General features: G+C 37.3%; 2 protein-coding genes across 7 annotated transcripts in view; one reads left to right on the top strand and one right to left on the bottom strand.

The window, feature by feature from the left end:
• Positions 1-10,976, bottom strand: part of TMEM209 (transmembrane protein 209) — a 28,287-nt gene extending 17,311 nt beyond the window's left edge. The window contains exons 1-6 of one of the 6 annotated variants that reach the window (XM_010975656.3): positions 10,897-10,976; positions 9,868-10,004; positions 9,654-9,712; positions 8,798-8,929; positions 8,095-8,333; positions 4,287-4,485 (exon numbers count right to left, since the gene is read on the bottom strand). In XM_010975656.3, coding sequence (XP_010973958.1) covers positions 4,287-4,485; positions 8,095-8,333; positions 8,798-8,929; positions 9,654-9,712; positions 9,868-10,004 — 766 coding nt within the window. In that variant the 5' untranslated portion in view covers positions 10,897-10,976. The other 5 variants (XM_064487363.1, XM_010975657.3, XM_010975655.3 and 2 more) reach the window with 5 other exon arrangements.
• Positions 10,977-13,034: 2,058 nt separating this feature from the next.
• SSMEM1 (serine rich single-pass membrane protein 1) lies at positions 13,035-19,527 on the top strand. The gene is made up of 3 exons (XM_010975659.2): positions 13,035-13,282; positions 17,036-17,090; positions 18,694-19,527. The coding sequence occupies exons 1-3, from the start codon at positions 13,100-13,102 to the stop codon at positions 19,188-19,190; spliced, it is 735 nt and encodes a 244-aa protein (XP_010973961.1). The 5' UTR covers positions 13,035-13,099; the 3' UTR covers positions 19,191-19,527.
• Positions 19,528-24,371: the final 4,844 nt, after the last annotated feature.

Raw genomic sequence — 24,371 nt, 5'->3', positions numbered from 1 at the left:
ACAAAATAAGGCCTTTCTGTAATGACCACCACCACCAAAATAGCACAAAACTTGTAGCTACAGAACCCCAAAGACCTAAGAATCAAAGCACACAGAGATGTGGAATTCTGGCAAAATTAACAAACCAGGTAACCTGAAACATCTCCCAATATATATATATATAATTGTTTATCAAATTAAAACATATAATTTAAATGAATAATGATGGAGCTTGCAAAAAAGTGAGAGGAATAGTCAGTGGCAAAAAATGAAGAGGGAACTGAAAATCAGAGCAGCCAGTGGCCTGTGTGCAATGCTGTGGTTGCTTGGGAGAATTCTGTAGGCTTTGGGAAACCTATTAGCTTGGATTTCAGTGCCTGGGAATGGGAAATGTGGATGCAGGCCCAGGAGAGGCAGAGCTGGCTTGAGACTGTCTTCCTATCTCTATTCCCTGCACTTGGCATAGAGCCAGGAACCTCAAAGTGCCGCATTCTCAGTGAGTAAGAAAAAAACATCTGCCCACTGACACCAGGAGATAACAAGGAAGCTTGTCTGTCTTAGGCTGTTTATAAAGAAAAAAATCCCCAGAGATTTAGATTTACAGATCCATGTTCACATGGGTTTAGAGTGCCCATTTACGCTACCTGTGAGGTCCAGGAACCTCTAAGACCAGAAATTACTTACGTTAGTTGAAGCTCAATGACATTCCTTAGGCACCTGATAGAGGCAAATACAAAACTGCCAGGAGGAAACAAGGCTTCCACCTAGCCTGCCCAGGACAGACAAAGCACAGATAAAACTCTACTGAAGATGAGCTTATGAAAAACAAACAAAAAATACACAAATCACAGGAAATGTGTCTCCAAGCAAACGAGTCAGCAAGATAAAAATGTTAGTACATAATCTCCAAGAGCTTTAGATAACTGAATTACAGGACAGAGTTCTAAAAAGTATGTTTAAAGTGGTTAAGATAGGAAAAAGAATTCAAAACATAAGAACAAAACAAGATTCTCTAGAATAAATCAGGCGTACTTGAAAGAGAACCAAATAAAACTTTGAAAACCGAAAAAAAGAATTGACAAATTAAAAAACTCAATGGGTTAGGTAACCAGGAGTTTAGACACTGCTAAACAAAGAACCATCAGTCCAAACTGGCTAAAACAAACTGTGGGCTGAGGGGTAAAACAAAGTTCTTCTTTACAGGGGAACACTAAACTCCCAAATGTAGACGAAATGAAAGTATTAGACATTCTCCATTTTGCAACCACCACTGTGTTAACTAATTTAGGAGAGGATCATCAATGGATGCTAAACACATCAGGTGAAAGACTACTGGGGGAAGCAGGATAATCACAAGTCTCAAAGTATCATACTACACATTACTTATTAATTACAAAAGGGAAAAGCTACTACAAAGAAATCAGGCCATCACTTTGACCAAGTGATCCAATTTAACTTTACCAATAAAGGGAGAAAATGATACATATGTCTCCTGATGTGATACATGGAAAGGAACACACCGCTACCTAAATTGTATTCTAGCCCCTCAAAAAAACCCGGAACAAAAATACTCTGATTCTAATGAGATCACACAAATACAAATCTGCAAAACTAGCCTTGTATCTTTAAAATGCAAATGCCATAAAAGACAAAAAAGCAAACAAAAACTCACAAATGTTCTAGATTAAAGAAGACAAAAGAAGTATGGCAAGTAAATGTAATAATGACACTTGACTGGATACTGCACTAGTAAAAGAAAAAAGCTACAAAGGTCATTATTGGGTCAACTGGAGGATATGTGAATATGAAGAATAATAACAATTTAAGTATGATAATCATATTGCAGTTAGAAACGAAAATGTCCTTGTTCTTAAGAGATGCATGTGAAATATTTAGTGATGAAATGACCACTCAGCAAAAAAGTGTGTGTGTGAGAAAGGAAATGTGAGTGCCTGGTTGCTCACTATTGGAGAAAGGGGTATCAAATATAGAAAGGGAGGAGGCTAGAATAAACCCTGAATAGCTGGACTGGTATCATATGAACTCCTGTTTTTAATATATATACAGGTGGATGGTTGTAGAAATATATAAAGGTAGGTGTGTGTGTGTGTATATACATTTACACATGCATTCCCTAGCTGTTTGCTCAGCAGACCTGCATTAACCAAGGCATATTCAGTGCCTAGGCATTAATTTCTAAATGCCATTCTTCACTAAAAGCAAATCATAACCCTTTGGAGAAACAAACTGACTCCAGAGCTGGTTAGCTGGGGAAAATACAAGAGGAGCCTAGAATATCTTGTGGGGAAGGAAAAAAAAAAGTGCTCAAAGAATGATGCATCTTGTCAAAAGAACACAGAAGCCAGACAATCACACTAGCCAAATCTGAGACAATCTAACTATCAAAATAAATGACCTAATTGGAGAGAAGAGAAAGCTCTTATAGTAGAATGACAACAAATAAATGTTAAATGTGGCTGCACAGCAATGTGAATGTACTTAATACCACTGAATTATATACTTAAAAATGGTTAAGATAGTAAAATCCTACCCCCCACTAAGTTTAGAAAATATAAGAGGGATAAAGAAGGAATGATGGTATTAGAAATACACTATGACAACCAATACAGTGATAATTAATTTTGAAAAGAATCCAGAAAGGATGTTAAATCTATTAAGTCAAAATTTGATGAGGAACAGGATGCTTATAGCCTCAAACTAGTTCCCCACAAGTAACTATTGAAATTTACAAATTAATTTGTACAAAATACTTACCTAAAGCCTATGGGCACAGAAGGGTTAAAAGCATACAGATGGACATAGATATACAAGGCAAACACTAACCAAAAGAAAATTACTATAGTTGTGTTAATGTCAGACAAAACAGACTTGAAGGCAAAAAACCTAAGAGATAAAGGTAAGAGGAATAACTGACCAGAAGGATATTAACAATTCTGAATTTACATGCACTTAACAAAATCTCATGTATATTTGGCAAATTTGACAGTATTACGAGGAGATATTTAATGAGAAACAATCAATGGGAGCCTTTAACACACTTTCCTAGTAACTAACAGATCAAGCAGGTAAAGAATTTAAGAACACCATCAAGAAGCTTGACTCAAATATGGAGCCCAGTATTTAGGGACCATGCATTCTCTTCAAAACACCAAGAACCATTAATTAAAAAGTGGTCATATATAACAGGCTTAAATGCAAGTCTCAAAAAATATTAAAAAATTAATAGCGTACAGATCAGAATCTCTAGTCACAGTACAATTCACTTAAGGAAAAAAAAGATAACAAAGCCTTTTATTTCACATGTTTGGAAATTAAAAGCAACACCAATCACCAATAATACTTTCAAACAATATTTTAAAATGACTTCTCTAGATCAAAGGGGAAATAAATATGGAAGTCAGAAAATAATCTGGATATGACAAAGATACATAAAGGTTACATAGGGTTCTTTGTATCCTACTCTGTAATTTTCGGTATCCTTGAAATACGTCAAATTTTAAAAAGAAGAAAAAGCATGTATCAACAAATAACAAGGTAATATTGATTTGTGTCTTTGACATTTCTGGCACTTTCAGGCAAAATTAAATTAAAAATCAATATAAAGATTTCAAGTGACACAAAGAGCCATGGTCCAATAACTGGCTTCCTCATTGTGGCCATGCTTTAGCACCTAATGTGCTTTTTGTGAAAGTTCCTGAGGGGGAAAAATCATTACTCGGTTCAATAACCTAATTTGGTTTCAAATAATTGACTTTGTAATAATCAAATCCACCCCAAACAGATTAAGATTTGCTAACATCGTTTCCCAAGGTAAACTAAAGGCAAGTTAAAAAATGTTCTGGAAGACGGCAGCACTACTGGAGTAAATTCACGCTCTCTCCACCCTTCCCTGCCACACCAGCCTTTCCAAAGACTCCTTGAAGGGAGACAACTATCACTTCAACAAGCTTTGCTATACATCACTTCGAAAATATTTTACAGCTTCAACTTTTAAACAGAAATTATAACTTATATGAAAAAGCTTTCAATTGCAACAGGGATGGAAGGTTCAAGATTTCTGTTAGTTCAGCTATATTTTACTCCTTAAATTTTGGTCAACTTAATTCTTACTGCACAAATATTAAAACAAGATATTTTTCTTTCCTAAGCTACACAAGGTGTATTAGTAAAAGACCTAAACATTTTATGTACAGGTATCAAAGTAATAAAAATAATACGTCGAGGATAACAAAGTGACACCAAAAATATGTACATTAGATCTAAATATAATGTATATATATATGTACCCAGCTTAACTCTATGCTGTTTCTCTTCTTCACTTCTAAGAAATGTATCCAGTGTTCGCAGGTCTGTCATGTAATCTTCTTTGTCAGTAGGGGAGTTGTAGACGGTGGGTGAAGAACGGTAGCGAGATCTCAATCCACTGCTCTCCACTGGTCCCACAGTGGTAGGGTATGAAGAAGGAGAGGGACTATAGCTGGACAACTATACAAAATAAAAGAACTTTATTTTATTTTGCTTTAATTGAAATTTATTTTTGTTTTGGTTTTTGATTTTCAAAAAGTAGCACACCAATTAGAATTGCCGAAATCCACAACACTGACAACACCAAATACTGGCGAGGATGTAGAGTAACAGTAACTCTGATTCACTGCTGGAGGGAATGTTAAATAGCACAGCCACTTCAGAAGACAGTTTGGCTGTTTCCTACAAAACTAAACATACTCTTACCATACCATCCAGCAATCTTGCTCCTTATATTTACTCTCCAAAGTTGAAAATTTATGTCCATACAAAACCCTGCACACAGATGTTTATAAGCAGCTTTATTCATAATTCCCAAAACTTGGAAGCAACCAAGATGTCCCTCAGTAGGTCAATGGATAAACTGTGGTAGATCTGGACAATGGAATATTATTCAGCACTAAAGGAAATGAGCTATTAGGCCATGAAAAGACATGGAGGAATCTTAAATGAATATTACTAAGTGAAAGAAGCCAACCTGAAAAGGCTACATACTGTATGATTCTGGAAAAAGGTTGCCAGGGGTTGAGCTTGGGGTCAGGGGAAGATGAACAGGTGGAGCACAAAGGACTTTCAGGGCAGTGAAATTACTCTGAATGGTATCAAACGGTGGATACATGTCATTATGTTTGTCCAAACCCATAGAATGTACACCACCAAGAGTGAACACTAATGTAAACTATGAACTCGGGGTGATAATGATGCGCCAATGTAGGCTTATCTGTTTAGTACCACTCTGGAGCAAGAATATGTTGATAGTGGGGGAGGCTATTCTTGTGGCGGGGAGCCAGGGGTATACAGAAAACCTCTTTCCATTCCTCTTAATTCTGCTGTAAACCTAAAACTTTTCTAAAAAACAAAGTCTATTTTTCAAAGAAGTAATTTAAGCTTATTTCTAAAAATGGAAAGCATGAAGAAAATAAGGCATACTTATAACTTTACCACCTAGAGATACTATAATCCTTTTCCACATTTTGTGTATTTTCAAATCTTTACATGTACATATGTCAATATATTTTTGTTTTTATATAATTGAGATAACATCCTTTAGCTTTATATTGTTTTTTTAAAGTTAACAAGCATTTTTCTCTAAAACTCCTTTATAAATATTACTCTTACTGGCTGTGTAACATTTCATTGTACAAATATACCATAGTTTATTTTACAGTCTCATATTCTAGACATTTGGATTGTCTACAACTTTTGGTTAACTGTAAATAATGTTATGATTAACATCTCCATACATAAATCTTTGCTCAATTTCTGATGACCTCCTTTAGGAGATTCCTAGAACTGAAATGATTTGATCAAAATATATGGACATTTTAAATACATATTCCTATTCTATTAAACGAAAATGTTATACTAAGTTAATAGATAGGAGTACCTATTTTGGATGTGTCCATCAGCATTACTATTTAAAAATGTTTATATGATATGCAAGAATTTAAAAAATGCACACTTAATTTGTGTTTCCTCATAACACTTTAAAACAGCTGGCTGCTGGTACCTATTTTATTACCTGGCTACTCCAGTACATTGACAAGTTTTTTCTATTGGGGTTTCTTTTTTTTTTGGTATTGATAAATTATGGGTTTTCTATTGGGGTTTCATGATCAATTTATATTAGTTTGTAATAAATTAAGGGTTAACAAATCTTCCAACTGTTTAATGCTGTTTGAAAATAAAAATGTTAATCCTCTTCCAAATTGATTTTTCTTTTATTTCAATTAACATATTAAATCCTTATATATACTATGACAATATTTGGGCTATTGTTTCATTAACTGGTTTATTTTTGCTCAACAGGCATAATATTTTACACTTAATATTCATCATCTTATTTCATCCTCTCAGTGAGATAAATATTATTGTATTAATTTTAAAAATAAGATATAAGAGATTAGGTAACTTGCTCAGGATCACACCAGGACTTCTTTCCTGTTTTCTGACCCTAGAGGTACACTTGTAACATGTTTTATAGGGTCAGAATGATCTGTTCATGTAATAGCAAAATGTTGATAACTGCTGCAGATGGGAAATAGATACATAGGAGTTCATTGTACTGGTCCCTTCATTTTTAGGCATGTTTGAAAATTTCCATAATCAAAGGTTTAAAAAGTAATTGCTTCTTGAAAATTTAAAAGAACTCAATAGTAAAACTTACTCAATAGTAAAACTAATGTGTTCTGTGAATGTATTTGATTAATAGTATTAAAATTTTCTTGATTTATAATTAGGTATTCTACTACTTAGTCAATTTTAGCATTTTTCCCCAGAAAAATAATTACTCATTTCATTAACTTTTCCAAAGTATTACTTTGGTTCAATAGACATTTTTATACCATCTATATTCCATACACTGTACTAAGGAAACAAAGATGAATAAAAAACACAAAGTCTTGTACTAAGGGCGGTTACAATCTAGAAAAAAGATAATTAAGCAATGCTGTAAACTTTGTGGAAAGAGCTAACTAGTACAGATTAATAATAGTTTTTTAGAAATAAAAATAACTTAAATATTCAAGGATAAACCAGGGTATACCCACTAGATGAGTACTAAGTAGCCATTAAACAGAAATTATGTTTGGGTGCTAGGATGATAAGTGATTTTTCTTCTAGTTTCCTAACATTCTATAATGATCAAATGGTACTTTTCCCATGAAAACAAACTATTTTAAAATCTTAATTTATCTATGGGTTATAAATTATCCTCATAATATTTTCTCATAATACTTGTAGAAAATTTTCTAAATTCTATTACTTGCAAAACTATCATTGGGTAATCAGTAGTATGGAATTTCATTACAATGAAATATTATGTAAAAGGGCAAGGGTACACAAGTGTGTTTCACTGTGTTTCATTTCCAGACATTCCTCATTTAATTAGTACCTATAAGAGGTATTAATCCAACCAGTGAGAACATCTGAAAATATGCTCATCCCCCCTTTAATGCCTCTTTTATAGTCTTATGCTTCAGGCAGGAGTCACAATTTCAAATTTGTCGATTTTGCTTCTATGAAGCATAAAAATCAGAACAAAAGCCCACTTTACCATGGGAGATGGAATAAAGGTTTCCAATCATTCCATCGAGAGTGTCTATACTCAAGAGTCAAAAACATGACAATCTCAGTTCTTAGCTTAGAAGATACTTCAACATGATGAAAAGCATTAAACTTCTATAAGGATATACAAAAATTTCACATAAAGAATCAAAGAAAGAGGGAAAACATGAATAAAGGAAACTAAAGTAAAAAATTACCACTGTTTCAACTTGTTTTAAAGACCCTGCAGAAAGATCCTAAATGGTCTGCCTCAGTTCATTATCTTTGCAAAATCCATATCTTTTCTTTCATTTTAAGATGTGGTATAAAGAACTTCTAACTATTGTCGGAAAATCTGGGTTCCATTTTCGGCTCTTAAATAGGTGCTTTGGGCAAATCAATTACCCACAGTTCCTGGGATGCTTCATTGATAAAAGAGGAGTTTCCACTCACTAGATGATTTTCAATTCAAAACTCCCAATTCTAAAATAGTAATGTTACTGGCTGAGAGTAAAGAGTCATTACCTTATTATAACCACTGACAGGTGAGTAGGTCACTCCAGGGCTATAGGAACCACTGCCACCTGATGACAGCCCCTGCAGCTGAGGGCTGTATCCAGTTATACAGCTGGTGGTGAACTTGGGGCTGGTACTGGGTGAGCGAGATGGGCTGTAACTTAACACACTCTGACCTTGAATTGAAGAAGGTGGAGAGGGAGGGATTTGGGTTGCTGCCAGATCACGTGGAGGAGTAGTCTGTACAACTAGAAGGAACAAACAAGTGTACGTATAAACAGCATTTCTATAAAAACAGATTTAGTGAACTGACTCTTTTCTTTCAGGAAATGGGCAAGTAATAGAGTGATTTGGTTGTTAAATTATGTACAGTTTTATTACCAAAGGATACAAATTAGTTGTTTACCATTTCCATAGAGTTCAAAATAAGAAAGTGGCTTCAATGCAGCAAAAGTTATTCACTTAGTTTTAACTGTAATCAATCAATGGAACAAACTTTCATGAGGTGGTGAATGTCAGTTCCATTCAATTTATATAAACAGGAATGATAATCATTGGTCTTAAGACAATTTATTGTAGACCTGTTTAATTTAGTTCAACCAGATGGCCTTAGGAGTCCCTTCTAGCTGAGTGTATGAAAAGGGAAAATTAAATCGAGAAAGATTTATTACCAACCTTTTCCCTGCCTTTGCAAAAGATATAAAACACTTACCAGCTGTTTTCAACCCTAAAAGTGTTTGCTGTCCAGGGCTAACAACCAGACTTGTTGGTGCCACAGTATATTTGAAATACCTCCAAAAATCAAATAAGGCATTTAGGCTGAAGAGAGATGCAAGGGCAAGTTCTGGAAGAGAACATTTTATTACTTTCTTTAAGGGAGGTGGGAAATTTAAAGGGGGTAAACAAAACCAATCATAGCACTAATCCTTACAATTTTTTACAATAAACATTTTCTCCTTCATTTTAAAGATCAACAGTTGTAAAAAAGTCATGTGACTTTTGCAAGCACACACAGCTAGTTATAGAAGCCATGATTCTAACTCAGGTATGCAGATTCCAAAACTCTTGCTCATCTACCTGCCATACCACCTGTCTATCACAGACTTTAGATTAATGTGTGTATTAGACTTCGGAATTTACTTTAATGGCCATAGGACCCTTTATACCCACGAACTACTGAAGAGCAGACAGAAAGGAAGACCGAGGAAACTGAGGTGGGGAATCAATGGAGAAGAAATCTCCTTGGTCCTGAAAGGTGAAAATGTAGAAAAGGAGGAAAGGCATTTCAGGGAGAGTAACAATTATAAATCTTATCACCCTCAAACTTTACTTTTCTTCACTTCACAGAACTCATGATTATCTGCAATTGTACTGTTTATTAATTTGATTGTCTCTTCTACTAGAATATTGCTTCCATGAGGGGCAGAGACCATGCTGTATTCCCAGTTTGGGGAACATAGCAGGCACTCAGATATTTGTTGAATGAAGAAATGAAAACTAAGCTGAATTAAATTGAACAGTTTTTCATTGGTAGTAACTCTAAACCACAGTAAAAATTAATTACTTACCAATATACCAGAGGGGCCAGTATGTCACATTATAATATGAACTAATCAATTTTCCAGTCCTGAAAATATTAGAAAGGCTTTTCAATATCTTAAAACAAACAAACGAACAAGCAAAAAACAACCAAACACCAAAGATCAAAACAAACATACAACCTGTGGAACCAACCACTGGTTTCTCAAATTTTAACTTTTTTTTTTTGGCTAATTAACTTACATTTCAGTATATATCATTCCAGCCATAGATACATTTAGGAGTCCCCAGGCTAAAACCACTTTCCTAGCTTCTGTTTCTTTTCTCATCTTGATGGTTCTGTCAATAAGGGAAGCACTAGGGTTTGACTCCCCTTGCATCTACACAAAAAGCACAAAAATTAGTAAAAAAAAAAAACCCAAAAAACCCCCCACTTCTCCATTTATCAAACTTATGTCCACTAAAACTAACTAAAAATTGCATATACTTTCCCTCATTTTTAAAGTCTTTTCAAGTTTCTTTTTACATTTTAATATTAGAATATGAAAAGGAAACCCTAAGTTATAATTTCATTGGCACCACACTGTAATCAGCAGAGAACTGGCAATAAATAAAAATACCTTACTTTGAGATTTAAGGGTTAGAGGTTGTTTGCAATAATGCTGTATTGTGTTTTAGGAATATGTCACAAGGACTATGCCAAGGGCTATAAAAAAACTCAAAACACTCAGTTTTGGGGAGAAAATATTCCTAGTAACATTTAAGCATTACTCTCCTCCTATGTCCTCGTGCAGAAGCCATTAACTATGATCTTAAACAACTCTGTACGCCAGCGATCTCCATTTGTGTTGCTGATACAGTATAAGAATTTAAATTTTAGAAGGGCAAGTACTTATGGTGGGAAAGGGATAAGGGTGAGTGGGGAGAGTGTGCAGTTTGGGTTCCCACTTGAATTTGTATTTCCTTTGTTCTGCTAAGCCTCATCTCTTGCAAACAAGTTTAAGACTTGTTCCAGCTATATGGAATCGTATCACAGAGAGCAGTAGCCTTCCCGCAACCCTACCCGGAGTCTGGGGAGAGTTTCCCTCCCTGGCTGTCCCAGTACAAACTTTAGCAACTCCTATTCCTTCTTTCCTCCCTTCCATTACAGGCAGTGGGAGGTCTGGCCACATTCCCCTTGGCTGAACCCTCCGCAACTCTGCAGGCGCGGAACTCCCACAGCCCGCGTGGACTCTGCGTCCAGGAAGCACAAAAATGACCCCGAAAACGCACCGTGTTCTTCGGCCGGAAGCGGCTGGCTCGCGCCACTCTCCACTGCACATGCGCGAAGCCCTGCCGCTACCGTGAAGGCGACTGGCTTGCGGGGCTTCAGTTACCGGAAGGACGAGACTATCTCTTCTCGCGAGAAGAGAAAGGTTGGGGAGGGACAGGGGCTAGGAGCGTTACCAGGGAAACAGCTCTCCGAGTTGTGGCTCCCACTCAGGTGCCAGAAGAAGGCTGAGAAGCAAAAATTCAGACCAGGCTCTGAACCTGCAGTAAAAAGTAATAACTATAACAAGCTGAATTTCTATATTTTAATATGATTTTAACTTTCTTAGGGCATTTAGGGGCTCACATTTTAAAGCAGATTTTTATTAAGCAGAGTGGCTAATTGTAGGATACAGGATACTTGGTATGTGTCCAGACACCATCAGCAATGACAAAGCATTTCTCACACCACTGTGTTAAAAAAAAAAATTAGATGTTCTGACCCGATGTAAATTCTTAAATATCCGTGTAACGAAGGTGCAGCACTGACAAGAAAAACCAAAAAATATTTTGTTAAAGCTGTTAGTGATTTTGAGGTTTTTTTAAAAAACGATCTCTACTCCTGAATATTCTTTGGAAGAACTTTTAATCCTGAGGAAAATGTTCATTAGGGAGTTAAGTTTGGTTTTATTTAACAAATACAAACGCCTACAAATGTGCCGCTGAACCACGCACGGGGATATGAAATTAAAAGCTTCCCTGGTTACTGCCTCAAGGAGCTCAGCCCGGGGGAGGCTGGCAGGTGCAGAGAAAGGCAGGCGATGGGGGCGTGGAGAACCCCGAGGAGGCGCGACAGGCCCAGCCCGGATCCCCGCGAGCTTCCTGGAAGAGGCGTCACGGGCCTACAGCAGACAGGCAAGGTCTAGGAGGGCAGGGTCCGGGGACTTGCACATGGGGGATGCAGAGAACTGTATTTCTAATAAAAGCATAACGCCATGTCATAATAAGCTAGTGGATTGTTACATTATGTAAGTCCCAATGGCCAAAATTTTTCCTAAAATGCTTCTAAGGTCAAACAGAAGAGAATAAAGTTTCCTTGTGGTATTGCATATTAATGAAAATCCACAGGTATGCTATGCTCTTAAAGATCCAACCGATTTTTTAAAGTGGAATTTTTATAATTTTTAGATTGCCTTAGCAACAATGGTATTTTGCTCTAGTTTAGATTTAGAGATGAAATTGAAAATTGTTCAAATGTACAGTCAAAATTTGAATAGCAGATTCCTCTACAACCCATGTCTGGCTCTTTCTCAAGAAGAAATTGTAACTTTGATGTAATTCACAAGAAGCACATCTATGTTTTCCTTCTTAATATAATCTATAAATTACTATGCGTTTACTGAAGGATTAAAAAGGAATATTTCTACTGCCTAAATTAGACGTATTTAGGGTTGCCACAGCAAAATACCACAGATTAGGTGGCTTAAACAAGGGAAATTAATTTTTTCACAGTTGTGGAGGTTGGAAGTGTAAGATCAAGGTGCCAGCAGGATTGGTTTCTCCTGAGGAGGCTTGTCTCCTTTGGTTTGCTGATGGCCACCTTCTATCTGTGTCCTTGCATGGCTTTTTCCCCTGTGCTTGGGCATCCCTGGTGTGTCTTCCTTTTTTCATTAGGACACCAGTCATATTGGATTAGGGCTCTATCCTCATGACCTCATTTAACCTTAAATACCTCTATAAAGGCTGTATCTCCAATTGGAGTCAGATTGGGGGTTAGGGCTTTAACATATATGCATTTGGGGGAACATAATTCCTTCTATAACACATTAGAACTATGTATGTGAATTTGCAGTGATATAGTAGATATCAAAGAGACTGAAAAAAAGAATGGATACCTCAAAGACATATTTTAAAGACATTAGAATAGGGTATTTAAAGAAGATATAAGCATATACAAGTTTCAGGACCAAAAAAAAAAAAAGAAAAAATTGAAGCAGAATGCACCATATTGAGGTATGGGGAAAATACCTTAAACTCTTATAGAAGTAATTTAGATAAATCTTCCAAAAACTTAGAAATCCAAGAAATGTTTGTCAGTTCCTGTCACAGTTACTGAAGTATAGGTCATAATACGTTGCCAAGGAAGTTGTCATAAACACGGAGTGAAGTCCTTCCCGGTCATCTTCATCCCTTTGAGCATGTTTTATTTTCAAAGCAAGAAGCCATCATGGGAGACCTTTTTTCCTTATTTTGGGAGGTGGATCCTCCCCCTATACCTATAAGTTTTACCATTCCAAATCAAGATTATGAATGCCGGAAGGATGACTCTTGTGGGACAATAGGGAACTTCCTGCTTTGGTATTTTGTCATTATATTGGTCCTGATGTTCTTCTCTCGGGCTTCTGTCTGGGTAGGATATCCTTTTTCATTTTAAATAATTTATTTATTGTATACTAGGGGATTTTCTATAAAATAAATTCACTTTACTTTGATGAAAATACTTTTTAAAAGTTTGTTTTCTGGTTTTAAAAATAATGCAGTCTCATTCTAGAGAATCCAAGAAGATAGAAAAGGATGAAAAAGAAAGTTTAAACCACTATAATCCTATTTCCTAGAGATAACCACTGTTAACATTTTGGAGTGTATTCTTCTATTTTTTTTTTCTTTTTCTCTATCCCAGTATATCTCTTTTCATCTCTCTATCTTTAATCTTAGATGGTTGGCATTATATTGTATATGTTTTCATATCCTGCTTTTTTTCAGCTTAATATTGTAACACTTCTCAAATTATATTCACACAGCAGCACTCTTAATGACTGCATAATTTTGTCTTGTGGTTGCACCATAACAAATCTGCAATTCTGAGACATTTAGGTTTTTTTGCAGTTTGTCAATATGCTACGTAATGCTGGAAAAAACTTCCCTACTGGTTAATGATATCCAAGTTCCTTTTGCAGCCACGTAATTCTAATCAAAGATACAGAAGCTGTTGTATTTATAGATACATGTTGTAGGATTTTGGGTTTTTAGAATGAGGCAATACACTCTCCACATAGAATAAGATGCAGAACTATACAGAACTACTGTCACCACTCGAGACCACCTACTAGCAGAAGAAAATGTCATCCTCTAAAGAATGAGATTGCCCACTTAATCAGGGCTGTGATGCTCCAACATATTATAAGTAACGAAGCTCTTCTAAATTGCTGACATGGAATCCTTGCTGGCCATTAATACCAGGCTGATGATTAATAAAACCACCACCATTTAGCATTATAGCCAGAGCTCTGTGCTGCCAGTGGTCAGCTAGACTGAGTGCTGTATCAGCTCTAGATGGAGAGGAGGAGGTTTGTTATGTCTGTGCCAGCTGGATTCCATTATAATAATCAAAGACTCTTCCCCTCATCACCGCCTTTGCCTAAGAAGAAGTTTCATCTAAGTCTAAATGCTTAAGGTAGACACTTTGCCAAAAGGAGATTTAGAATAGTGATAGCTTATACATGTCTTAGACTCCCTAGCTAAGTACATTGAATTTGTCTGGTCTGGCAAGAAAAACTACTTTAAAAAATTAACAAAAAATTGAAATTGATTCTTGGCAATTTCATCATGAAGACCACTTAAGAGGTCTAAGCTGTTTCTCTGCTCCCTTGCTTGCATCAGCTCTTTGGAGTCATAGAACCCCGAGGTTCAAGGACCTTAGGAGAGCATACCATCCAGCCTCCTTGTAGGCAAGTAAGATTTCAGTATCTTTCCTTTTTTTTAAACTGATAAAGCCCAAAGAAATTAAGTGACTTGTCCAATGTCACATGAGTGGTTATGACACAAAGGAGAATAGATCCAGGTTTCCTGCCATATTTTTTTTGCTTCATTGCATAGTTGAAATGTTGACCTATATCTATTCAGTGCTGATTAAAATCTTAATTATCTTAGAGGTTTCATCTTTCACTTTTTACCCTTATGGTAGCTTCTGAAGAGTCCCAGATTTGAAATCTGAGAACCATATGAGAGCTAGTCAAAAAGGATGGAATTATTCCTTCACTTTGAACTACATTTTCTCTGCTAAACTATGAACCTTTATTTACAAACCTTGAAGTAATGGTAAAAGCATGATGGAAATACAGTGGTAATTATCCTCAAACACAAAGCACACTGATCTCTGGATTTGCCACTTTTAAAGATGCATTTACCCTTTTGCTTTCAGAAATTATATATGCTATATTTAGTTTATATATCTGCTTAATATTTATTTAGGCTGATAGTGCTGGAATTTTCCCAGACAATACCAGTCCAAGCTCCTCTTTCTGCATATGTGGAAACTGAGCTTAGGAGGTGTTCAGTGGCTCGGTAGAATCAGGGTTGTATAATGGCAGAAATGCAGAGCCATAGCCCATATCTTTCCACTGTTCTACGCTACCCCTCAGGGCAGGCACTGCTGTTATTCTGATTCAACTGAGTCACACGCAAAGATGGTTATTAAAATGCTTTTGGTAACCACAGTTCATATGAGTCCACTTAGCTTGATGCAAAATCTTTCTTTTGATTTTGTGATTATATTTTGATTTGACATCAAGTCAAATATGGAAGCTTTCCATGAAAAAGATAAGAACCTAATAAGTGTCTTAAAACACTTTCCCTTCTCAATGACAAAAGTACCCATTATAGAAAATGTGGACTTATAGGAAAGTAGAAAAAATAAAATAAAAACCACTCCAAATTGTGTAGAAATAAGCTACTATTAACTTTTTAGGTTTATAAACTTCTAATCTTTTAATAATCACCCCTATACATATTAAATTTAAAATAAAGCCCCCCCCAAAATAGTTTTTTAAAAGAGGTAACCCAAAAGAAGACTCCACTCTTAAAGTTTTCAGAGAATATTTCGGTAACCCTGAAAGCAAAAAGGTACCTTGTTAGAGAAACGTGCCTACCATTGTGGAGAACCGATACTAGAAAAGGAATGAGGCAAGGATCTTAATTTGCAGTTATAAATACCCATATATGGCAGTTTTCAACCTAAAGGCAGTTTGACTTTCTACATAAATTCATTTTTTCCCTGATTATAGGCAATTTGAAGAATTAGAAGGAAAAAAAATCAGTTTCACCGCTCAAAGCCAACCATTGCTAACACTTGTATACATCCCTTAGCCTTTTTTCTTTTCATATTTTTAGCTAACTTAGTAAGTGCATATATGAATTTGCATCTTGATTTTTAACTTAGCATGATAACATTTATTATGTCATGTTATGATGCACTTTTATTATAATAATTTTTACAACTATATATTATATGACTGCATGATTCTACCATAATTTAACCATTGCCTACTTTTGAATTTTGTATTTATATTATCTTAACTACACTGGAATGAATATTTCTGTACACAAAACTTTCTCTCTTTTGGGGTTTATTTCCTGGTGATAGATTCCCAGAATTATGATGTGCCCAAAGTGTTATGAATATTTCTAAAGTATTTGATATGTTCTGAAAGAGTTGCTTTCTTTGTATTTGTATCTTTTGGCAAAACCATTTTCAGTATCAAAAAGTGGTCTGCTCATCTGAAAAATGGGACAAATATATATTTATGGAGTATTGAGGCAGAATATTTGAAACTGGAATTATTTTTAAAAAATGTATTTCTTCTGATTGCCATATTCACATATAATATATTATGGTTGCATTTTGGAGGAAAGTTTCCAAAGGATTTAGGATATAGTAAGTCTATGAATTCAGATAAAGATCTTAAAGAATTATCATAAAGTGACGTGATAAAATGTCCTTTAAAAACTAATTTAAAACTAATCCTAGTATGCTATCACATCTGTTTTTAAGTGATATTTAAATGGTATTTCTCTATAATGTCAGTGAGTACAGGAGAACTTTATAATCTATAGCTTCTCATCAGTATTACTTTCTCTCAAGTCTTGTTTCATTTTGCTTGGTTCAAAACATTTTGGTAGATCCTGCTATCAAAGCCCGGGCTTCTTAATGGGCAGCAGACGTTGGATCACTGTAATAGGAATTCAATAAGTATTTATTGAACTGCACTGACTTTAAAATTAGACATTGTCAAAGGGCCTAAGGCAGTAGTGTTTCTTAACAAGTAAATATGAGCGAAAAACAACCAACTGAGATGACTATTACTAATCTATATTTCTGAAACAGATGTCTGAGAAGAAAAAGGATGAAGACAATGGGACAAGCACTTCACTAAGTAAAGGTGAGAGCCAATGCATATTTGATATTGGACTATGATGAGAGAAATACGTGCTGTGTGTGGAAAGCAAAAAGCAGAGATAAACAGCCAAGAGTGTTATAGAGACTTCGCAGCCTTCCCAGAGCAGCTTGCTTTGGTTCAGAAGGCTAGCTTAGTTACTTCTGCAGAGCTGCGAGAGAGGGTACAAATTACTGGTAGGTAAAACTCAAGCTCTCTTTCATTCTTCAGCAATCTGTCTTCTCAGAGCTTGCCTTTCACACACATTTATCGTTAGGGTACCTCAGGACTATGAGTTATATGTGACATCTTTTCCAAGAACCTATAAGCAGTGGTGTGCTGATAAATGTTTAAGAACTGGCTCTCCAAAAATGTGTGTGTATATGTGTGTATATTGTTTTAAAAATTTTATTAATATAAATGATGTATATCACACGATTTACAAGTAATACAATATATAATACACTTTATGGTAAATTCCATATAGACCACTGATTCTCACAAAATACTTTCCTTGATTTTTGCCAGACCCTTTCATCCTTAGCCAACCTATAGCTGCAGCTGATGAATGAGTGTAGTTCCGATATGAATGTAACTGTCCTTTAAGTTAAGGAATAAGATGAAAGAAACTAGAAGGTGTATGATGGAACTTAACTCGGTTGTTAATGATGTGAAAGACTTCTTTGCTGAGTTGGATAATAGTTTTAGCATACTCTGGAAGAATATTTCCTCATTTTTGGGTGCTATTCACAATACAGTGGCTATAGTCATGACACGTTTAAATGTAATCTATGTTAGTAACATGTTCTCCATTATTCTAAGTCTAGGCAATCAACAGAACCATAAATGAAGACCTGATTTTTAGTGCTTGTTGATTTTTATCCCCCCAAAACTAATTTCAGGTTGCCAACATGATGTCACTGAACGTGGGAGTTGGAAAGAGACACACAGTAGCACATCGTTACATAGTACTTCCAGTATCCATAGACAACAGACATAAATAGTAGTTTCAAGCGCATACCTCATAATGAACATAGTAAAATAACTTAGGAAGTGAGTAGTTTTGAGTACTTATTCTGTTTATTTGTAACAAATGGATTTAGTGGTAAGTTTGTACAACTTAATTTTTACTAACCTGTGTGTTTAACAACCATCTTGCAAATTCCTGAAAGTTTATCAGTTCTTGCAAGCTGGCTGGTATGAGCCAACTCCAGCACACCAGTGTATAAAGGGAAGATCCTTTTAAATTTTCTGCTATCCAAATCACATTCATATACACACTCGAATTGTTAAGATGTCAGTCAAGACAAACGTAAAAAGATCCTTCTCTGGAAAGGTTTGTTGACCTTTCCTTTGATCTTATTTCAGGGGTCCATGAAACTTCAAAAATAGTATGTCAAGCATCTATTTGACCTTTCTGGTCTTTAGGAGTTCTGGTATGGTACTGGGAAGTGAAATTAGCAGCCAACACTTGCAAATGAGTGGAGAAAAGTGGTGACTTGGCAAATGGCAGCAAAGAGTGAGCCTACATCATAGGCTTCCTTAGGTAATATGAAGTTATAGTAACCAACAGCATGCCTAACTTGTTGATTTGTTTCATTGTTGTTAGCAAGCAAAGATATTTTCTATAAGCGGCAAAGCAAAGATGGTGCCTGGGATTCCTTGCAAGTGCTGAAAAAGCCAAAGCAGAGCCAACTTACCCCTGTAACTGACTCAGAAGTGGCTTTGGTCAGTGCCTATCTTGAACAAAGACGAGCGAGGCGCCATTCTGAATTCAGCCAGGTGAATCAGACCCAACATGACAGTGATACTACTGAGTGTGACAGTGAAGAATCCAACTCGGGAGCCTCCTCATGGAAGGAGAGTGAAAGTGAACACCACCCATCACCAGCCAGTATTAAGAAGAGAAAAATAGCTCAGAGGCAAAGGAGTATGGGAGGTTACCAAATCAGGGAAAGGCCCTGCCTCCACTGCAAAGCCATGAGAACCAATGAATGGTTGACCCGCCATTTCCTTCAAAGCGCTTCAATAACAACCCCGATGAAGGGAGATATTCAAGAGGAAAATTCTGGACCTGAGATTAACACAAAATTCAGTAAATTTTGAATTTTATGAAGTCCTTATCTTACTTGAAGCCAAATGAAAGAGATGAATAAAACATGAACAATCACCAGAGCTCTAGGTGAGGAGGCTTTTACAATAAAGTCTCTCTGCTAACAACAAAAACATACTTGGAACCCCAGCAGTAAAATTTCAGCTAATTCTTTGTCCAAGAACAGGCCAGTGAATTTTTTTTATGGCATCACTGGAACATCAAAGATCTGCATCCACTGCGATCTTTTATTCAAAAGAGCACAAGACAGATATTTTATGCCTTGAGTATTTTGTGTATGTCTGTAATACAAGTAAGGAAGCTCTTTGAAAATATATTTATGTTTAGAAACCATTTAAATTTATTCATATGTTTTGACTATCTGATTGACTGAATTAGGTAATGTTGGTTGGACTAGAATTTACCCCTATTTTATAGATCCATAAGGTGACTCTACCTGAACTGTATTGATACACATGTGTCAGCTTGGGGCTGGTGAGGAGGAGCTCAAGAGCCTGGAATGAGACCTGATTCCTAGAGTAGACCAAATGGCATCTGGACCATGGGCTGTCTGTGGTTACTGCCCAAAGAGCATGATAATGTTAAAGAAAAAATTATTCTGACACATGTTAAAATGGTAAAGAAGACTTGATTCAAGACTTTTATAACAGGGGTCCAATCTGTTGCAGTTAGGGAGAGGAATCAAGTTCAGCTCCAAATACAGCAAGACAAATGGGGATTTATAGCCAAAGAGCAGGGTGAGGGGGTCAGTGGATGGAAAATTACTAAAAGGAATGATTAAGGGTAGGGGAATTTCTGCTAAATTGACCTAGCAGAATTCTTGATAAAGGCAGACCAAGGACTTATACATCAAAGGTGGAGGATGAGGAACTTGATCAGATGTCAAGGATGATCAGATATCAAGAGTAGGGGACTCTCATTAAACTTGCTTCACGGGATTCTTGCTAAAACTAGGCTGGGCAGCCAAAGACAGGATGGGGACCAAGGTTGAGATCTGGCTGAGTAGAGGGCTCAGAGGAACCTGATGACAATTTGGTCCAAGAAAGAGTCTTTATTTAAAGTTATTGTGAATTAATTACACTTCAATAAAAAATAAAATTAAAAAAAAAGAAAGTTAGCCACCATCCAGACATAGCTGGGGTTGGGTTTTCCAGTTAAGTGGGGACCCCAGCAGTGAGGAATTCAAGCAGGCCCAGGAGATGGGTGGCCATTCTGGAGATCATTCTCTAGATGGGTGGCAGAACCCCAGCTGGGATATAAAACAAGGCCCAGATTCCAGAGAAGAGGGCTGGCAAGGACAAGATAAGAAGCAGGGCCTCTGGTAACTGGGCTGGAGTTCAAAGAAGGGCTTAAGTGTTGGGGAAGGACTTGGGTACTACATTGATAAAGACTTCAGCTTATTACTAAGAACTAAGCCTTTTATGGCGTATTGGGAGAGATACCACAGAGCTATGACTGGGCTCAGGAGTCACTCCTGATAATTTCAAGCTCCTTAAGTGTTGGCAACAAAAAGATCCAGGAGGTAATGTGGGAGCCCCAGCAATCAGAACTAGGCCAGCAGAATCCAGGACATGGGGTGACATTTCTGAGCCTATTTGTGGAGACTGTCTTATTTAGACTTCCTCCAATTGGAACAGGTCTGAGGATGCAAGTGATAGCAGAACAACTTCAAGATTCAACTCAAGCATTAACCTTTTCCATGATTTCCTTTACTTCTGATACCCTCCTCCACTTCATCCCCCCAGGCAGAACTCACTATGCCTTCCCTTGTGCTCCAGGGATAAGCAGCATAATGCTTGAAACATTCTCTATCTCGGCACCCTTAACACTTTAATGAATGTATTTATTTGAAAGTTTTATATATATATATTTACCCACCCTTAAAGGTAGAGTCCACGACTTGTTATCTGCATCTCTGTGACCCAGCACAGTGCCAGACAACATGACAGATATATAATGCAGTGGAATCAATATGCAAAGATTCCTGAATGCAAACAGGAGGAACTGAGGAGAGCAGAGGCAGCGAAAGCAGGGCAGGTACCACTATCTAAAATTTAGTGAATGATTCTGATATGTCTAACTTGATATGATCGAGATGCTTGTTATCTTGTTTACTTAAATAGCACCACAACAAACAATGAAGAACCCCAAACTAAAAAAACGAAAACAAAAACAAGCTCAAAATACGGTAGTAAGTTGCAGGGCACAGTTTAGACCTAAGCTGTCTGATTTCAAATTTAGGCTTTTAATTACTGTGATCTTAGTATTACTCTCTGAAGATGGAAGATCCCGATTTCAAGGTAAGTCAGTTATGACCTCCCACACAGCCATAAGTGATACCCAAGCTGATATAATCTCATCAGGAAAAGGACAATGACTATTTTCCAGATAATAGAGTAAGAGACCATGCCCCAAATTTTTTGATTGTGGATCTAGAATATAACCAATGAATTATTCTCCAAAAAGTCATTTATGTCAAAGATTGCTACTTTTCATGGTCTCATCCACGGAGCTAGAATGGATCAGAGTTGGGGGAGTGGGAGATAGCTGCCCACTGGAAGAAGGAAACAGGGATGAATTAAACCAGGGGCTATAAATATGAAGGGATTAACTAGGGTAATTTGTAAGTACATTAAACTGAAAACAGACCCAAACACAGCTGGGAGGACAGCCAAAGCCACGGAGAGAAATACACTGAATCAAAGGAATAGGACAAGGACATGGTAGGATAAAGAGCAAAATCATGGCCAGGCAAATCGAAACTGGATTAATGAGCGAGGTACAGAACACATGAGGTGGGAGATAGTTCATGAAACTGGGGCTGCAAACACTAGTCGTGGCTTGGTGTTGGTTGAATGCAGAGCCTGGTGTGAGCTGTCAGGGTCAGATCACTGGGCTGCATAACAGTACCTCCTTTGGTCTCTCCTTGCTGGATGGGACAAGCTGGACCACCTCTGGGTTTTGTGGTAGAAGATTGGAAACTGCGTAGCTTGCTTGAGGGGAGTCATGGAATTCTTGGGCTTGATTCCTATCTGTGGTCCATCCACACAACTAAATGATCAGAACTGACTTTTGTGGCAGTGTCCACCTACGTCAAACATGACAATTCTTGTCAGGAACTGTGAGGTGGGAACTGTGGGTGCAGGGAAGGGTCTAACTGAGATGAATATGGTGAAGAATGAGAGTATATACATAGGAGGTGTTTGGAGAAGGTTTGGGGAATAGGGAAACTGGGAGCTTTGGCTACATGGTAGACAGTCTCAAACTTGGAACCTCTGCCTTCCATGACTGGGTGGTGTTTGGTTGGGAGGAGAGATGAGCCAGTAGGTTAAATTAAGCCAGTAATAACAGTAACAATATACTGATAATAAGTGACATTTAGAGAGTGCTTGCTATATGCCAGGCACTGAAGTAAGCATTTTATAAGGATTAATTTATAAGGATTAATTCACAAGCCTGCAAAATAGGTATTTTTCCAATTGTATGGGTGATGGAACTGAGGCTCAGGGAAATCAGATGATATACACAAGGTCATATAGCTGGTGAGTTTTGGGGAACTGGGCCTTGGGTTTTGTCTGATCGCAGAGATGTTGTTTTTACTATGATGACAATGCATTATCAATGTTCTTAATGGACAGCAATTAGATAAGAACTTCAGAGACCAAATACCAAGTACCAAAAACCAAACTGAGTCCAGAGAGTAGAGAAGGACTGTTAATGGAAAATGGAGCCAAGAATCAGAAACTGAGCAGAGAAGGGAGCAGTTAAGTAAAGCAGGGGAGGGCTCACACTGTTGAGTGGAGAGACCTTATAGCATCCTCTTGTCTCATCTGCAGTGACTAAGGCTGGCCAACTATCAGTAGATCAGGCAGAAACTCAGAAAACTCAAGTCTGAAACTTCAAAACTTTTTTTGAAGAAAAGAGGGGAAATGGAAACTTAGTTGTAAAGGTTGGTGAAGGTAGGAATGAGCTTTGTACTGAATGTTGAGGTACAAGGGGCAGTAGTGACCAGTGCAGTGAGGTTGATGGCCAAAGATTTGAGAGAATGGGAGAGGATGCCATCAAGAAAAGCGGATAGCTACAGCTCTTCCCCCAGTTACCAACCCTCCCAATTCTGAAGCCCAACAAGGGTCCTCCTGCCCAGTGTCATTGGAGTCAACAGAATGAGACTGAGTTTGGTTCAGAAGCAAAGGAAAGCAGGAGGGTATAGCTTAAGTAGTATAGCACATGCTTAGCATGCACGAGGTCCTGGGTTCAATCCGCAGTACCTCCTCCAAATTCAAATAAATAAATAAACCTAATTACCTCCCCCTCATAAAACAAACAAACAAAAAGAAGCAAAGGAAAGCTTTATATCATTGCTCAAAGAACGGAGATGTGCGAGCTCATACTGCAGAGCGCAGGCTCTTCCCAACTCGCCAAGGGCGGGGCTGCTTTGCACATTTCTCCTTAGACGGGAAGGGGGCGGAGTACTTGCGCGCGCGCAGCCGCTCCGCTCACAGCGCCAGATCGCAGTGCGCCGCTGGGCGCGTCTGCACACGGCCCGCCGCAGCCATGTTGAGTCACAGTGTGGCCCGCCGCCGCCATGTTGAGTCGTAGTGTCGCCCGCCAAGCTGAGGTGAATTTTGCACGAGGGAGTCTCGGCTGAAGTGCCCCGTGTGAGGTCTCTACACTTGGCACCCTATGAGCAAGTGAAACTAGACTAAGCGCAGAGGAAAAGAAAGAAAAGGTTAGACTTTATTTTATTACTCAGATTCTATTTTTATTTCCTGGAATTTTTTTAATGTGCTTTGCTGCGGACCACCACCACCACCACCACCCCGTTCTCTCACAAAGCAGTACCATCTCCCAACAAATTCTAGGGTAATGTTTTCAAAACAGCGACCCATTAATAGATTGTGAAACCAATTTAGGGGGTTGTGACTAGCATTTATTAAAAAATAAATAGGAAGTAACACAGTATCACACATAATAAGGATAAGTATTGTTTTTGTTTCACTGTGTGTGTATTGAGTTGCAGTCAATGCAAAATGTGGTTTTTACTGTGGTAGGATAGAAAATAAAAGCCACTGGAGTAGTTTTCTTTGTCGGTTTTCTGTATTAGCCAGCTATTCCACTAAGTTAGTGAAGGCAGGTGTCACTCCAAGCATTCCTGATTGTTGTATGCTAGTAAT

The sequence above is a fragment of the Camelus dromedarius genome, chromosome 7, assembly GCF_036321535.1.
Source record: "Camelus dromedarius isolate mCamDro1 chromosome 7, mCamDro1.pat, whole genome shotgun sequence".
In the NCBI taxonomy this organism is placed as follows: domain Eukaryota; kingdom Metazoa; phylum Chordata; class Mammalia; order Artiodactyla; family Camelidae; genus Camelus; species Camelus dromedarius.
This window is presented reverse-complemented; position numbering and strand designations above follow the sequence as displayed.